This window comes from Bombina bombina, chromosome 1 (genome assembly GCF_027579735.1).
Source record: "Bombina bombina isolate aBomBom1 chromosome 1, aBomBom1.pri, whole genome shotgun sequence".
In the NCBI taxonomy this organism is placed as follows: domain Eukaryota; kingdom Metazoa; phylum Chordata; class Amphibia; order Anura; family Bombinatoridae; genus Bombina; species Bombina bombina.
Genome location: NC_069499.1, coordinates 620,468,142 through 620,487,161, shown reverse-complemented (window position 1 = coordinate 620,487,161; position 19,020 = coordinate 620,468,142). Strand labels below are relative to the sequence as shown.

The 19,020-nt window shown below is 39.0% G+C and overlaps 2 protein-coding genes across 2 annotated transcripts in view; one reads left to right on the top strand and one right to left on the bottom strand.

Annotated features, from left to right (window-relative positions):
- LOC128660113 (G-protein coupled receptor 83-like) overlaps nucleotides 1-19,020 on the bottom strand; it is a 137,046-nt gene that overhangs the window by 95,112 nt on the left and 22,914 nt on the right. The window lies entirely within an intron of this gene.
- LOC128645783 (uncharacterized) lies at nucleotides 1,634-11,066 on the top strand. Its single transcript, XM_053699020.1, has 2 exons — nucleotides 1,634-2,706; nucleotides 8,180-11,066. Exon 2 carries the CDS (start codon nucleotides 8,188-8,190, stop codon nucleotides 10,333-10,335), a length of 2,148 nt encoding a protein of 715 aa, XP_053554995.1. The 5' UTR covers nucleotides 1,634-2,706; nucleotides 8,180-8,187; the 3' UTR covers nucleotides 10,336-11,066.

The window sequence follows — 19,020 nt, the reverse complement described above, 5'->3', positions numbered from 1 at the left end:
TTAAGTAGGCCTGGCACACAGGCTTGGAAGGCTGTAGAAAAGTGCAATTCAAAGACACGAGCAAACTGAGGATTAAGATCATCAACAATAAAGATTTTTTTAATTGTAATTAGTAACTATACTGTGACAAAAAATTAGGATTGGTGTAAATAGTTGGCAAGACGGCCTGACACAAAAGGATGGCAGGCAGGAGGTAGATGCAATTCAAGGAAACTAGGAGACTGATTTCTGACTAAACAATGATGATTGACAATTTTTGCAATACTGTTAACAGAAATATGATTGTTGACAACAATTGGCTAGGTGGGCCTGGCTCACAGCAGGCTGCAAGGCAGGAGGAAAGTGCTATTCAATGGCACCAGCAAACTGAGGATTCAAATCACAGCAACTATTACCAAAAATTATAATTTTTAATTATTAGAATACTGTCACAATACTGTTAACAGAAATATGATTGCTGACAACTATTGGCTAGGTGGGGGCCTGGCTCACAGCAGGCTGCAAGGCAGGATGAAAGTGCTATTCAATGGCACCAGCAAATTGAGGATTCAAATCACAGCAACTATTACCAAAAATTTTAATTTTTAATTATTAGAATACTGTCACAACAAATATGATTGGTATAAATATTTTTTAAGTAGGCCTGGCACACAGGCTTGGAAGGCTGTAGAAAAGTGCAATTCAAAGGCACGAGCAAACTGAGGATTAAGATCAACACTAAAAAAAATTTTTTTTTAAATTAATAACTATACTGTCTGACTGTGACAACAATTATGATTGGTGTAAATAGTTGGCTAGACGGCCTGGCACAAAAGGCTGGCAGTGGCAGGCAGGAGGTAAATAAAATTCAATGGCACTAGGAGACTGAATATTTGCAGTCCAAAAAATTATGATTTTTTTTTTTATTACTGTTACAAGAATTGTGATTGGTGCCACTAATTGGCTACTTGGGCCTGGCAGACAGGCTGGCAGATATGAGTCGTGGATGGTAGTTAGGGCAGCAATTTAACACAGTATGCTGTGTAAGTGACAAAAACACAGGACTGATAGAAAATTAAGTTACATTACACTAGCAAAATATTTGAAAATTTTAGATTTTAATATTAAAATTATGTTAAGAAGTGCAATGCACATATGACTCTATGAGTGGTCGCACTGGCTGGCTGCTACGTAGGGCAGCAATTATAACAACAGTATGCTGTGTAAGTCAGATAGACAGACACAGGCCTGATAGAAAATACAATTAGATTACACTAGCATAATGATTTAAAGACTTTTTTTTGGAAATTTTAAGAAAAAGGTTAAGCACATACATATGAGTCGTGGCTGAAAGCCTTGGAAGGGCAGCTATTAAAAACAGTAGGCTCTGTATGTCGGATACACACACGCCTGATAGAAAATACTATTAGATTACACTAGAAAAATTATTGAAATAATTTTTTTTTTGGGGGGGGGTTAAAAAAAGGTTAAACACATATGAGTCATGGCTCATAGACTAGGGAGGGCAGCAAGTAAGCACAGTAGGCTCTCTATGGCCTAGATTTGGAGTTCGGCGGTAGCCGTCAAAACCAGCGTTAGAGGCTCCTAACGCTGGTTTTGGCCGCCCGCTGGTATTTGGAGTCAGTGATTGTAATAATGGCATGATCTGAATTCACATATGGTCTGGAAGGGGTATATATATATACATATATATATGGTATATGTATTCTACAAGAACTCAGCTGAATGGTAAAGAAGGGGTTAACTCCTCATTCAGATACTAGGTCACTATGGAATGTAGAAAGATCACATTACCAGACCCCCATCTGAGAAGGATGACCAGCTGGCTTAAGATCCTTTGTCTAAGGCTAATGCCATTCCCTACCCCCAAAGCACATGCAGGATGAAACCATATACTCTTAAAATTACAATGAGGGCTTGCTTATGAGTGACATCATCATTGTGGGAGGGATGAAAAACTTACAATAAAAGTAGCAGGAATACTGGAGTTCACCCTCTCTCTTTCACTCTTTTTCAATTGGAATGGTGACCACAGCTAACATCAGAAGTAAGTGATCCTTACAGACACATAATTTCAGCACACCATACTTTCACATAGATTGGGCAAATGTATTAGTGTAATATTGATGTATAGTTCACTGCTGAGTATTTATAAGTGATTTGCATATGTGTAATTTATATTTAATCTGCATATTGTAATAATGTTTAATTAGCCTCATTGTAATAAAACTTTTGTTACTGCTGGAATAAGACTTTGTGAGTTTATGACCTTACAAGTAGTTTAAGCTAGTGATTGTGTGTTAATATTATATAGTGGGTATAATAATTCATAAGGGATTATTAAATGTAATATTAGCCTTTCACTAAAGTGTATAGCAAATAGATACTAAGATTTATAGAGTCTTAGGGACCATTTAAATGCAGTTATTTCATTGGCGAGCCAGCGAATTTTCTTACCAACTACACTTGTTTTAAGGGGGGACTAATCCAGGTTCTTTTTATAATACAAGTGTGATTTTTGGACGAAAATTGAACCTAGTTTTTGCTATACTGTTTTTGAGTTGAGCGTTTCAGCAGTAAAGTCTTTGGCCAAGACTACAGATCCAGAGAGGCATTACCTAAGGATCAGTTGAACCAGACGCAGAGAAAATCATATCGCGCAGGACGTGAATCTGATTTGCTGGCAGTCTGAAGACACTTTAAAGTGTGAGTATGGAATTAATTGTTAAATATGCAGAATGTAGCACATTTGAGCCTGTTGTTGATGAAAATACTGACATAGTTAAAAGACTGAAAGATGTGTGGTTGCAATGTGAGAATGAGAATAAGCTTATTGATAAAAAAAGGTTTTGTTTAACAAAAGAAAAATCCAAATTACAGAATTGCATGAAACTGTTGTTAGCTATCAAAGACCAAATGAATAGAGCAATCTTTGAACATTCTCCCCCAATAGCCATGTTAACAGAGATCAATTGTAACACATTAGATGAGAATTGCCCCACATGTGGGGTAAATGCAGAATATATTAATACTTTAGAAGAAAATTATGACGCAAGAGGCCAACTTATTGCTTCATTGAGACAGGGACTTGCAAACTTAACCCCTGTTGCAGTATTAAATGAGGACAATGCATGTGTGTCGCAGGAAGATGGGGCACATGTTGATGGGGGAAGGGTGCAAAGCCCACATGTTGATGGGGGGAGGGTGCCTATTCCACACAGTGAGGAAAGATTGAATCACACACAAAATACAGAGAGCACACACATTCCAATACTAACCCCACAGATAACTAGGCCAAGAACATTAAACACAGAACATCAAACAGATACTTTATCACTAACACCCAGTGTAAGATCCAGGGGAAGAAATTTAACTCAATCGCAAAATTTACTTTTTTCTACCACCTCTGCTGAAACATCATCCCTGGTATCAACTACCCTTATAAAACAAGATAGAGATAAAGTAATGAGACAACTGGTAAAGTTAAAACCTCTCTTTCCAGTGTATGATGTTAAAGCAGATGTTTTCACTAACATGTCAAATTTTGAGTCTGCAGTAAAACAATACATGCTGTCACATAAGGAAGCATGCTTTTTGTTAAAAATGTGGCTTCCAGGCAGCATTGCAGCTAGATTACAATCACCAGTTGCAGGCCCAGTTAATTTGAACACAGATTGGTTTAAGGAGGATAAATGGGGTTCAGATGGGGACAGATTAAAAGCTGTTTGTAAACTAGTGACAGGGAGTAGAGATTTGGACAGTCACTCTCTTGCAGAAATGCAAGTAGCATTAAATGATGACCCATGGGTATTTGCAGCTAAATTTGAACAATTATATAGACTGACACACAGAATTTCACCAGAACAAACACCTCATGATATGTTGCAGTATTTAATTAAAAAATTCACATATTTGGAACCTAGCATACAAATGATGGCTGAGGAAAAGAATACACTAGAGGGTGTGTTATCTATTATAGGTAAGGCTAGGCAGAACATTTTAAAGAAAAAGAACACAGGGCAACACAGAATTGCTGTGGTAACCACTAATGAAGGGAAACAAAAATATTCAGAGGGTCCCTTCAAAGGTACTTGCCATTACTGCAATAAATATGGGCACAGACGAGTAGATTGCAGATTCTTAAAGAGAATTCAGAAGGAAACTGAGGGAGGGCAGGAAAGATTACATCCCTCTGCACCTCCAAAAGAAAGCTATGCACATAATTGGGTAGGGAAAAATAACAAGATTAAGCCCCCAGATAAAACAGGACAGGAATACACCGCAAAGCTTAGGCCTGGTACTAATCTGTATGGCCCAGCGCATGAGGCTTTGAGAGTGATGACTGTGGGGGGAGGGGAAGTGGGATATCATGAAAAGAATTATGAAAATAATTCTCCTCTGATATCCTGCTCTGACTGACTACCTCAGGCCCTGGATGACATGGTCCCTATATGTAACACCTTTAGGGATCATTCTGGACGTCCCTGTGTCTATGGTGTGATTGAGGGCCATCGCACAAAACTCCTCATAGACACAGGAGCTTCAGTAACTTTGACAGACTTACCATTAAGTCCCCCACAAGGGACAAGACAGACATTTCTTGTGGGACTTGGGGGATCCCAGTCCCAAGCATCCCTTATCCCAAATGTGACTATGACACTAGGTAATCAGTGGACTAAGGAAATTCCCATTTGGCAGAGCAAAAACACAGAGGGTACAATACTTGGTGCTGATATAATGAGATCAGAAGGGATGATAGTGGACCTATGTAACAATGTTTTGTGGAGGGATACTAGAGGGAGAAAACCTGTAATATTAGATGACTCTTACATCAGTCCCATAGCATCCATTGCATCAATTCCTTCAGAAAGGGTGTGGCCGGATACTGAAAGTCACCCTGATTTGAAGAGATTGGTCATGGATTTCCCTGACATATGGGCTCAACATAAGAATGATTGTGGCATATTAAAAGGCATTGAAATCAATATTGTAGGCCCTGACCCCCCTCCACAAAGACAGTATCGTTTTCCAGCAGAAGCTATTGAACCTGTGAGGCAAATTATTAGTCAGCTTGAAAGCCAAGGGATAATTAGGAAATGTTCCTCCTCTAATAATTCTCCTTTGTGGCCAGTAAGGAAAGCAAATAATACTTGGAGGTTAACTGCTGATTTTCGTATGGTGAATAAAGTTACCCCACCTGTTACAAATCTAGTTGCTTCTACTCCTGAAGTGGTATCCAAACTGAGTGCCACATGTAGGTGGTATTCTGTTCTGGATATAAGTAATGGTTTTTGGAGTGTCAGACTAGCCCCAGAGTGCCAATATAAGTTTGCTTTCTGCTTTGATAACATGCAATTTTGCTTCAATTCGCTTCCTCAGGGCTTCCACAGCTCGCCTACATACTTTCACCAAGCATTAGCAGAGGTATTAAAAACATTCTCAGTCCCAGAAAGTATCATACAGTATGTAGATGATATTTTGTTACAAACAGAGACAGTAGAGGAACATTTGGAGCGGCTGAATGAACTGTTTGGCTTGATTGCTGAATCTGGCCTCAAGTTAAACACTTCGAAAGTACAATTAATGAGACAAAAGGTGACATTTTTGGGAGTATCAATACAAAGGGGTACAAGATGCCCTACTAGAGAACGAGTTACAGCCATACTTCAGGTGCCCAGACCTTTGCATAGGCAGTCCTTAAGACAATTCTTAGGCTTGGTAAATTTTTCTCGTGATTTCATTGAAGGGTTTGCTGAAAAAGCAAAACCTCTCTATGATCTTTTGAAAGGGGAGGATGTTGGGAAAATTCCTTGGAATACAGAACATGAGGAAGCATTTAAAGTGTTAAAGGAAGGTTTAGCATCAGCCCCTGCCCTTGCCACAGTGGAGAGGGAGGCCCCTTTTGCTTTACAAACATACACATCTGACACTTCAATTTCCACAGTCCTACTGCAGGAGAAGGCTGAAAAATGGAGGCCTGTTGGCTATTTTTCCAGGCTTCTTACTCCAGTAGAGAAAGGTTATGACGCATGTATCAAGGCTTTGTTAGGGGTGCATTGGTCAGTTCAGGCTACTGAGCATATAGTGGGATTTGGGAAGCTCATCCTCCAAACACCACATACCCCTATAAAGCTGTTATTGGAGAAATCATTAAGTGGGGTTTCAACACAAAGAGTGACTAGGTGGTTAATAGATTTGCAACATCGTGACATCACTGTACAACACAATGCAAAATACACATTACCCCAACTAATGCACACTCAGGGTGAACCCCATGACTGCACAGAGACATTCACACACAGGGAAACGCCTCATAAATTGTTCAGGGACAAAACTTCTCCCCAGGATTTACAAATTTATGTAGATGGCTCAAGATTTTGGCAGGATGGTCAATTTAATACTGGTTTTGCTATTTGGGTCCCCTCGCAACAATTAGCTCTTAAATTTATGTTACCAAGATCATTCTCAGCACAGAGAGCAGAATTAGAAGCCATTTCTATGGCTTGCCACAGGTTTGACACACAAGACATTTGTATATACAGTGACAGTGCCTATGTGACCAGATCACTGACAGAGTACTTACCAATTTGGAATCTAAGAGGAATGGTAGACTCAGCAGGCAAACCATTGTCACATGTTCAAGCCCTTAAGAAATTGGTAGATTGGGGAACACAGCACCCATTGCAGTCAGCTATTGTTAAAGTTAAGGCACACACACATTTCACAGATGCACATTCACAAGGGAATGCACATGTGGACATGTTAGCCAAACAGGCAGCTGTAGATGGGGAACCATGGCAATCAGATGAGAATGACAGTGAGACACAGGAAGCATGGAGAGAGCATGTTACATCTAAAGATACAATGGTACACATAGCAAAGATTACAATGGTAGATTCAGAGGTACCTGATTTGAAAACAGAACAAGCTAAAGATCCTAACTTTTTCCCTCTGTTACAGGAACAGCAAACACTCCCAAATGGTTATTCAATTTGTAATGGGTTAATATGTTACTCTAATCCCAATGATCCACAGGCTAAATTGGTTTTTGTGGTCCCAAGTCATTTGCAGGGACCTATAACACAGCAAACACATTCTTTTCTTGGGCATATTGGGCAAAGTGCATTAGAGTACCATTTAAGGCAAAAATTTCATTGGCCAGATTTAGCAGAAACCTGTTTAAAATGTGTACAAGAATGTTTAATTTGTGCTCAAATTAATCCACGCCCTAAAGGTCAGAGACCCATTCTCCAGAGAATACCAGTAGCAGATGGCCCCTGGAAAGCTATCCAAATTGATTTTATAGGCCCACTTCCACTATCAAAGGGGGGTCTCAGGTATGCCCTAGTAATTGTAGATATTTTTTCAAAATGGGTTGAGGCTATTCCACTTCATTGTGATACTGCACAGGCTACTGCCAGAGCACTGTGGGAACATGTTTTCTCAAGATGGGGGTTTCCAACACTCATTGAATCAGACAGGGGTACACATTTTACAGGTCAGGTAATGCAAAATCTCTGTGCCCTACTGGGAATACAGACAAGATTTCATGTACCATATCATCCACAATCCTCTGGTATAGTTGAGCGCATGAATCGCACATTAAAAACAAAATTGTCAAAAATGCTTTCCCAGTATGGTAAATCATGGGTCACACATCTTCCAGCAGTTCTAATGGCTATTAGAGCTACACCATCAAATGCTACCAAGTGTTCTCCCTATGAGCTCATGACAGGGAGAAAGATGGCATTAGGCCACCCAGGTGAACCACAATTGTCTACTCCCTTGAGAGAATCTGTGTCTAGAGATCAATATCTCTCCCAAATTCAGGAGCAGTTGAGCTCACTGCTAATTTTTGCTGCCTCTAATATGGCCCCAACAGATTGTAAATTTTCATCTACACCTCAAACACCTCTGTTTGAGAAGGGGGGATTGATCATGATTAAAAATTTTCGCAAAAATTCTCCCTGGGATGCAAATTGGGAAGGACCTTATAGAATTTTGGACAAATTGGGTAATACTGTAATTAAAATAGAAAGATCAACCCCTGGGAAAACCAGAAGGCAGCCTGGTTACAAATGGGTCCATGTTGACCAATGTAAATTGTATAGAGGGACAGTTGTCCCAGATGTAGATATTTCTGCTAAGAACTGATATTCTCTTAATCTTTTTTTGACAGATTTCATTATGTGGAGCCTGAGAGGAATGATCGCCACAAACCTATTTGTATTTGTGTGGGTGTTATTGCAAAAACTTCCAATCTGTGACTGTAATGAACTGTCAATCACAAACCTCACAAGGAGTCGTAGATGGAGCTCAAGCAGCATCATCAGAGGATGGACAGGCTTATGGAGCTCTCAAGACCTTCACAAAGATTGTTTGGGAAAATTGACTTTTAATGTGGGTGGGAAAATTGAAATATTTGCAGAAAAACATCAAGACAATTTAATTGGTTTTTGGAGGGTCAATCAGGGTAATAAAGTTGAATGGGAATGTAAGTGGGTGGCTTGGGGAAAATGGACTGTAGGTCTGGTGGGAGAAGGTGTTTCTGTGTCTACAACATTTACAAATCCTATTCACACTATAAATGGCGATAACTATAATATAACCAAGGTTATATTTGAACAACAAATTGGAGAAGGGATTAATTGGAGGGTTACAGCTGCCAACTTTGGTGGAGGGATTGAAGTATACTTAAAAATAGACCAAATAAAGGAAACAACCACATTTACGCCTTTGATCTATTCTACTTTAATCACTACACCAAAGATGAAACATTATGACAATACTCCAATGTGTAAGGGGAAAAGTGTTGTTTCTAGTGGTCCATTTCAAACAAGTACAATCAAGCCAACTCCAGTATTGAGGGATGCCACATTCCAATTTATCACGTGGAAGATTAAAATAATAGATTGGCTAGTTTCCACACATTACCAAAATTGTTCCAGAATTACTGCCACTATGGAAAAAGCATTAGTTAAGTGGGCAGAAGGTACTAGGAGAAGGACTAGGAGGGATATCATGGATACAGTTTTGGGAGGTGTGGGAACAGGGCTAGGTGTGGTAAATTCCATTGACATATCCAGCTTAACAGCAACCTTACAGTCTCAAGGGATGTTAAATGCAAAAGGGATTCATACGCAACAAATGATAAACACCCTGGTAGAGACACTGACACAGACAGTCATTCAGGTTCAGGGTCCTGCCATTCAACATACAGAGGAAATACTGATAGGAGTAATTAGTAGGTTAAGGGAAGTATCCTGGGATTTTGTGTATATTTCCATGCAAACAGAATTATCAACTGACTTTAAATTAATAGCACAGGCTATGGAAAATAACCATACACCTTTGGGAGGGTGGGAGCAGTCTGTTGTTAACAGTTTTGCATCAAAACACAGAGAATTATGGTTAAACAGTTGGTTGGGATGCAGGGAAAATATATGCAGGGCTACTTCACTTGTGCCCACTAGTGGTACCTATCAGAATGTTTATCATTTGTTTTCACTAGGAACACCTGTCACAGAATCTCATGTTTTGCATCATGAGTTAGAGTTCCCAAATTTTATATGGAATGGTTCCCATATGGAACAGGTAGACATGTCTGGCTGCATAAGGTTTCCTTCTAAAATTTTATGTCTACCCAACCAGGCAAGAATAATTTTTGATTCCTGCTGGCATAATCACTCATATTGCAATGGTTTTGTGGAGAAAGTTAATCCCCAAGATATGATTTTTCCCTTAGGACAAGGAAAGGTGTGTTTTGTTGCATTGAAGCCTAAAGATGAAGTGCATGTATGGTTTGACAGGTGTAATTCAAGGGAACAAATCACACCAGGGATTTATTGTATTACTGGGTACCCTGTGAGGATAAGTTCACTACAGTTTAACTTCACTGTCCCACAGTTACTCACATATAACGCTACCTTGGGGGCTCCACTCATAACCCCAATATTAGTAGATGATGCACCTTGGCAAAAATGGGTAACCTTATTGCAAAAAGACTCTGTGTTACTAGAACATCTTAAAAATTTTGGGGAACGTGTTCATGTAAATTTCTACCATCAGGAACAAGAACTACAAAGGATTGAACATACTTTTACGGAGATGTCAAGTGCAACCTGGTGGCAGAAATTAGCAAATTCCTTTTCGAAACAGTCATCATGGGGTTCTGCATTGGGAAATCTGTTTATACATCCATTTATAATCATATTATTTATTTCTATATTATGTATAATTATTCAAATTTGTATGTGTTGTTATTTAAAATCATTAATTGCACGTGTATATCACTTATATTATGGTATGCGAATGGAAGCGTCTTTAGTACACTAATATAGCCATCACACATAGGTGGGGTTAGGAATCTTCCATCAGATTCACTCATATAAAACAACCATTGGAATGGAAGGGTATGGTAACCTCCATTGCCAAAAGGGGGGAATGTAATAATGGCATGATCTGAATTCACATATGGTCTGGAAGGGGTATATATATATACATATATATATGGTATATGTATTCTACAAGAACTCAGCTGAATGGTAAAGAAGGGGTTAACTCCTCATTCAGATACTAGGTCACTATGGAATGTAGAAAGATCACATTACCAGACCCCCATCTGAGAAGGATGACCAGCTGGCTTAAGATCCTTTGTCTAAGGCTAATGCCATTCCCTACCCCCAAAGCACATGCAGGATGAAACCATATACTCTTAAAATTACAATGAGGGCTTGCTTATGAGTGACATCATCATTGTGGGAGGGATGAAAAACTTACAATAAAAGTAGCAGGAATACTGGAGTTCACCCTCTCTCTTTCACTCTTTTTCAATTGGAATGGTGACCACAGCTAACATCAGAAGTAAGTGATCCTTACAGACACATAATTTCAGCACACCATACTTTCACATAGATTGGGCAAATGTATTAGTGTAATATTGATGTATAGTTCACTGCTGAGTATTTATAAGTGATTTGCATATGTGTAATTTATATTTAATCTGCATATTGTAATAATGTTTAATTAGCCTCATTGTAATAAAACTTTTGTTACTGCTGGAATAAGACTTTGTGAGTTTATGACCTTACAAGTAGTTTAAGCTAGTGATTGTGTGTTAATATTATATAGTGGGTATAATAATTCATAAGGGATTATTAAATGTAATATTAGCCTTTCACTAAAGTGTATAGCAAATAGATACTAAGATTTATAGAGTCTTAGGGACCATTTAAATGCAGTTATTTCAGTGATTAAAGGGTCTAACGCTCACTTTTCAGCCGCGACTTTTCCATACCGCAGATCCCCCTACGCCATTTGCGTAGCCTATATTTTCAATGGGATCTTTCTAACGCTGGTATTTAGAGTCGTTTCTGAAGTGAGCGTTAGAGCTCTAACGACAAGATTCCAGCCGCCTGAAAATAGCAGGAGTTAAGAGCTTTCTGGCTAACGCCGGTTTATAAAGCTCTTAACTACTGTACCCTAAAGTACACTAACACCCATAAACTACCTATGTACCCCTAAACCGAGGTCCCCCCACACCGCCGCCACTCGATTAAAATTTTTAACAGCTAATCTGCCGACCGCCACCTACGTTATACTTATGTACCCCTAATCTGCTGCCCCTAACCCCGCCGACCCCTGTATTACATTTATTAACCCCTAACTTGCCCCCCACAACGTCGCCGCCAGCTACTTAAAATAATTAACCCCTAATCTTCCGACCGCAAATCGCCGCCACCTACGTTATCCCTATGTACCCCTAATCTGCTGCCCTAACATCGCCGACCCCTATATTATATTTATTAACCCCTAATCTGCCCCCCTCAACGTCGCCGACACCTGCCTACACTTATTAACCCCTAATCTGCCGAGCGGACCTGAGCGCTACTATAATAAATGTATTGACCCCTAATCCGCCTCACTAACCCTATCATAAATAGTATTAACCCCTAATCTGCCCTCCTTAACATCGCCGACACCTAACTTCAATTATTAACCCCTAATCTGACGACCGGAGCTCACCGCTATTCTAATAAATTGATTAACCCCTAAAGCTAAGTCTAACCCTAACACTAACACCCCCCTAAGTTAAATATAATTTTTATCTAACAAAATAAATTAACTCTTATTAAATAAATTATTCCTATTTAAAGCTAAATACTTACCTGTAAAATAAATCCTAATATAGCTACAATATAAATTATAATTATATTATAGCTATTTTAGGATTAATATTTATTTTACAGGCAACTTTGTTATTATTTTAACCAGGTAAAATAGCTATTAAATAGTTAAGAACTATTTAATAGTTACATAGTTAAAATAATAACAAATTTACCTGTAAAATAAATCCTAACCTAAGTTATAATTAAACCTAACACTACCCTATCAATAAAATAATTAAATAAACTACCTACAATTACCTACAATTAACCTAACACTACACTATCAATAAATTAATTAAACACAATTCCTACAAATAAATACAATTAAATAAACTAGCTAAAGTACAAAAAATAAAAAAGAACTAAGTTACAGAAAATAAAAAAATATTTACAAACATAAGAAAAATATTACAACAATTTTAAACTAATTACACCTACTCTAAGCCCCCTAATAAAATAACAAAGCCCCCCAAAATAAAAAATTCCCTACCCTATTCTAAATTAAAAAAGTTACAAGCTCTTTTACCTTACCAGCCCTGAACAGGGCCCTTTGCGGGGCATGCCCCAAGAATTTCAGCTCTTTTGCCTGTAAAAAAAAACATACAATACCCCCCCCCCAACATTACAACCCACCACCCACATACCCCTAATCTAACCCAAACCCCCCTTAAATAAACCTAACACTAAGCCCCTGAAGATCTTCCTACCTTGTCTTCACCATCCAGGTATCACCGATCCGTCCTGGCTCCAAGATCTTCATCCAACCCAAGCGGGGGTTGGCGATCCATAATCCGGTCCAGAAGAGGCTCCAAAGTCTTCCTCCTATCCGGCAAGAAGAGGACATCCGGACCGGCAAACATCTTCTCCAAGCGGCATCTTCGATCTTCTTCCATCCGGAGCGAAGCGGCAGGATCCTGAAGACCTCCAGCGCGGAACATCCATCCGGACCGACGACTGAACGACGAATGACTGTTCCTTTAAGGGACGTCATCCAAGATGGCGTCCCTCGAATTCCGATTGGCTGATAGGATTCTATCAGCCAATCGGAATTAAGGTAGGAATTTTCTGATTGGCTGATGGAATCAGCCAATCAGAATCTAGTTCAATCCGATTGGCCGATCCAATCAGCCAATCAGATTGAGCTCGCATTCTATTGGCTGATCGGAACAGCCAATAGAATGCGAGCTCAATCTGATTGGCTGATTGGATCAGCCAATCGGATTGAACTTGATTCTGATTGGCTGATTCCATCAGCCAATCAGAAAATTCCTACCTTAATTCCGATTGGCTGATAGAATCCTATCAGCCAATCGGAATTCGAGGGACGCCATCTTGGATGACGTCCCTTAAAGGAACAGTCATTCGTCGTTCAGTCGTCGGTCCGGATGGATGTTCCGCGCTGGAGGTCTTTAGGATCCTGCCGCTTCGCTCCGGATGGAAGAAGATCGAAGATGCCGCTTGGAGAAGATGTTTGCCGGTCCGGATGTCCTCTTCTTGCCGGATAGGAGGAAGACTTTGGAGCCTCTTCTGGACCGGATTATGGATCGCCAACCCCAGCTTGGGTTGGATGAAGATCTTGGAGCCAGGACGGATCGGTGATACCTGGATGGTGAAGACAAGGTAGGAAGATCTTCAGGGGCTTAGTGTTAGGTTTATTTAAGGGGGGTTTGGGTTAGATTAGGGGTATGTGGGTGGTGGGTTGTAATGTTGGGGGGGGGGTATTGTATGTTTTTTTTTACAGGCAAAAGAGCTGAAATTCTTGGGGCATGCCCCGCAAAGGGCCCTGTTCAGGGCTGGTAAGGTAAAAGAGCTTGTAACTTTTTTAATTTAGAATAGGGTAGGGAATTTTTTATTTTGGGGGGCTTTGTTATTTTATTAGGGGGCTTAGAGTAGGTGTAATTAGTTTAAAATTGTTGTAATATTTTTCTTATGTTTGTAAATATTTTTTTATTTTCTGTAACTTAGTTCTTTTTTATTTTTTGTACTTTAGCAAGTTTATTTAATTGTATTTATTTGTAGGAATTGTGTTTAATTAATTTATTGATAGTGTAGTGTTAGGTTAATTGTAGGTAATTGTAGGTAGTTTATTTAATTATTTTATTGATAGGGTAGTGTTAGGTTTAATTATAACTTAGGTTAGGATTTATTTTACAGATAAATTTGTTATTATTTTAACTAGGTAACTATTAAATAGTTCTTAACTATTTAATAGCTATTGTACCTGGTTAAAATAATTACAAAGTTGCCTGTAAAATAAATATTAATCCTAAAATAGCTATAATATAATTATAATTTATATTGTAGCTATATTAGGATTTATTTTACAGGTAAGTATTTAGCTTTAAATAGGAATAAGTTATTTAATAAGAGTTAATTTATTTCGTTAGATAAATATTATATTTAACTTAGGGGGGTGTTAGTGTTAGGGTTAGACTTAGCTTTAGGGGTTAATCCATTTATTAGAATAGCGGTGAGCTCCGATCGGAAGATTAGGGGTTAATAATTGAAGTTAGGTGTCGGCGATGTTAGGGAGGGCAGATTAGGGGTTAATACTATTTATGATAGGGTTAGTGAGGCGGATTAGGGGTTAATAACTTTATTATAGTAGCGCTCAGGTCCGCTCGGCAGATTAGGGGTTAATAAGTGTAGGCAGGTGTCGGCGACGTTGTGGGGGGCAGGTTAGGGGTTAATAAATATAATATAGGGGTCGGCGGTGTTAGGGGTAGCAGATTAGGGGTACATAGGGATAACGTAGGTGGCGGCGGTTTACGGAGCGGCAGATTAGGGGTTTAAAAAAATATGCAGGGGTCAGCGATAGCGGGGGCGGCAGATTAGGGGTTAATAAGTGTAAGGCTAGGGGTGTTTAGACTCGGGGTACATGTTAGAGTGTTAGGTGCAGACGTAGGAAGTGTTTCCCCATAGCAAACAATGGGGCTGCGTTAGGAGCTGAACGCTGCTTTTTTGCAGGTGTTAGGTTTTTTTTCAGCTCAAACAGCCCCATTGTTTCCTATGGGGGAATCGTGCACGAGCACGTTTTTGAGGCCGGCCGCGTCCGTAAGCAACTCTGGTATCGAGAGTTGCTTTTGCGGTAAAAATGCTCTACGCTCCTTTTTTGGAGCCTAACGCAGCATTTGTTTGAACTCTCGATACCAGAGTTAATTTTATGGTGCGGCCAGAAAAAAGCCCGCGGAGCGTTAACAGCCCTTTTACCGCCGAACTCCAAATCTAGGCCTTAGTCAGCAAAACACACAGGCCGGATAGAAAATAATATTAGATTACACTAGCAAACAAATTTAAACTTTTTTTTTATATATATATTAAAATTAAGGTGAAAGAAAAATAGATATGAGTGCTGGGTGGCTGCCTGGCACAGACCAATTAACCAAAAGACTGAAAAAAAAAGAGGTATATTAATGCTGAGTGAGCCTGACAGACACAGGCATGATAGTAAATGTAATTAGATTACACTAGCGAAATATTTATTTATTTATTTTTAATTTAAAATAATGTTATAAACGGATATTAACACTGGTGGCTGCTGGCTGGCACAGAGCAATGAACCAGAGTATATGCTGTGTGACACTGGCCTAATAGAAAATGAAAAAAAAATTACACTAGAAAAATAATTATATTTTTGGGTTAGTTAAATTTAATCTAATGTTGTTAGGGAGATATCAGTGGCGGCAGTAGTCACAGCATATGCTGTGAGCCTTAAACAAACAGCTGAAAGCCAGGCAAATGCTAATAAAAAAAAACGGGAAAAAAAAAAAAAAAAAAACGGCACGAAATATAGCCCTAAAAAGGGCTTTTTGGGGTGCTGTGCTTGCAGCAGAGATGAGTGGAGTCCTTCTGGACTGTAAATACACTAGCCTAGCTATGTTTTTCCTATTAATGTCAGGAGCAAAAACACAACACGTCCTCTCATTAAAAAAGCAAGGTCGTCATGAGTCTAAAATGGCGGATTCCGAGTAGCTGGGAGTGTCTGTGAGGGAGTGTCTGATGTTGATTGGCTCTAATGTGTCAGGCGGCTGTGACATAAAGGGTCAAAGTTTCCACAATGATGACACATAGGGGCGGATCGAACATCGCCATGTGTTCGCCCACAAACGCGAACGCGAACAACCTATGTTCGCTGTGAACCGTTCGCGGGCGAACAGTTCGGGACATCACTATTCCTGAAGTGTTGTGGCTGTATTTATTTCTGTATTTCTATTGGTTTCTGGATTTCTGTGTGAGATATATCATGTATTTGGTAATTTTACTATGTTAATTTTTAGAAGCACCATTGCCGACCATCTTAAAAAAAAAAAAAAATCAATGCGCCTCAATGAATTTTAAACATGATCTTGACTTAGAAAAGACACCCTTCAGCAGCATTATGAGCATCTTTGAATCTAGCCCATTGGCTAAAAAGCCGAAGTTAGAATATCGCAACCACGTTAACTTATTCTCCAATAGATTTAAATAGAGCGCGAAAAATGTAAAACCCTACTCACGTGTAAACCCAATCGCATTTTCTCAAGTGCGCTAATCCAACTTGAAAATATAAATATTTCACATTCTAAGGTTCTTCACAAAGAAGAATATCTTCTATTTTATATATATATATATATATATATATATATATATATATACATATATGATTATATTTAGGTATAAACACAGGGGCGGAACTACAGGGGGTGCAGAGGTTACAACTGCGACCAGGCCCCCGAGGGTGGGTGCCCATCTTAAAAAAAAACAAAAACAAATGTTGACCTGCCACTGCCTACACTTATATCATGTGAGTGTTACGTGATGCTTCACTAGTGTCTCTGTCTCTGACTACAGGCGTTAGTGTTTCTGTTTTACCCATTGGTGTTGTGTGTGTGTGGTGTGTGTGTATGTGTGTATGTATGTATGTGACTGTGTGTGTATTTATGCATGTATGTGTGTGTATGTTTGTGGAATCAGCAAATTAGAGACCTTGTTACTACAGCATGGGGGGCGGGGGGGTAAACAGTGTCAGTCTATACAGTACCACTATATACAGTATGGGGGGCTGGACCATGTCACAGACTACTGTGGTCACTTAATAAATTACTGGGACGGGTAGGGTCAGGCCAGTCATCTCACCGGGAGATTACAGACTGTGTCACTAACTCACTATATACAGTACTGGTGGGTTAAACAGTGTCACTATATACAGTAATAGGGGTCAGACCATCTCACAGACTGTGGGCACAGAGTACCTCCTATTGCAGAGGTAATCTGATTCACATTTTTTTTTTCTGTGTTAAATGTTAAAAAAAAAGATATGTATCAAATTCACTTTTTTTGGGGGGTGGGGGGGGGGGGGCTTTTTAGATTCTTGCACCTGGGCCCTGTGGTTTCTAGTTTGAGCATTCACCTGGGCAATTCATTGATGAAAGCGGAGTGAGTGCATGTCTCTTTTGGAAGATATATACAGTATATATATATATATATATATATATATATATATGTGTGTGTGTGTTTGTAAACAATGATATCTATTTAAAAATACTTACAACATATTCCCCTATGTGAAGAACATGGGAATGTGAAATATTTACAGTACAAACACAGTTAAACACTTTATTCAATATGAATATTGCATAAATAGGTTTTTAGATGTTTTCGGATTTTTGACTGCAAAGGGCTCCAATGCACTTATATATGTTGCGGGTAAAGTCAGATATTGGGTAATCCTAGTATGACACGGGTAATGTTAGGATTACCCAAAGGGCTGCGGGTAAAGCCCGATGTCAGATCATGAATCCGCTCAGACTGAACGAGTCTCTGCATCAAACATATATACGATGCACTGTAATTCCCCCATCTTCCCTATCTTTTTTTCCTCCACCTGTGGCGTTCAAGGGGGTCGATGTCCCCCTTATAAACCTCATTTTTTTACGGTGAGCAAACATAAAAAGAAAATATTGTAGATGAGGGAATTACAGTACATCTGGCTTTACCCAAAGCTGAATTACAGTACATCAGCCACTTGGGTAATCCTATCATTACCCGGGTAATCTAGGGATTACCCGGATTTCTGACTTTACCTGTAACATATATATATATATATATATATATATATATATATATATATATATGTGTATGTATTTATTTGTTTATATGGGTATATATGTCTTTAATACACATATAAACATAAATACATCTGTACACACCTATAAACATATATATATATATATATATATATATATATATATATATATATATATATATGTACACAGATATACAGTATCTCACAAAAGTGAGTACACCCCTCACATTTTTTGTAAAAATGTTATTATATCTTTTCATGTGACAACACTGAAGAAATGACACTTTGTTACAATGTAAAGTAGTGAGTGTACAGCCTGTATAACAGTGTAAATTTGCAGTCCCCTCAAAATAACTCCATACACATCCATTAATGTCTAAACTGTTGGCAACAAAAGTAAGTACACCCCTAAGTGGAAATGTCCAAATTGGGCCCAATTAGCCATTTTACCTCTACGGTATCATGTGACTCGTTAGTGTTACAAGGTGTCAGGTGTGAATGGGGAGCAGGTGTGTTAAATTTGGTGTTATTGCTCTCACACTCTCTCATACTGGTCACTGGAAGTTCAACATGGCACCTCATGGCAAAGAACTCTCTGAGGATCTGAAAAAAAGAATTGTTGCTCTACATAAAGATGGCCTAGACTATAAGAAGATTGCCAAGACCCTGAAACTGAGCTGCAGCACGGTGGGCGAGACTATACAGTGGTTTCACAGGACAGGTTCCACTCAGAACAGGCCTCGCCAAAGAAGTTGGGTGCACATGCTCAGCGTCATATCCAGAGGTTGT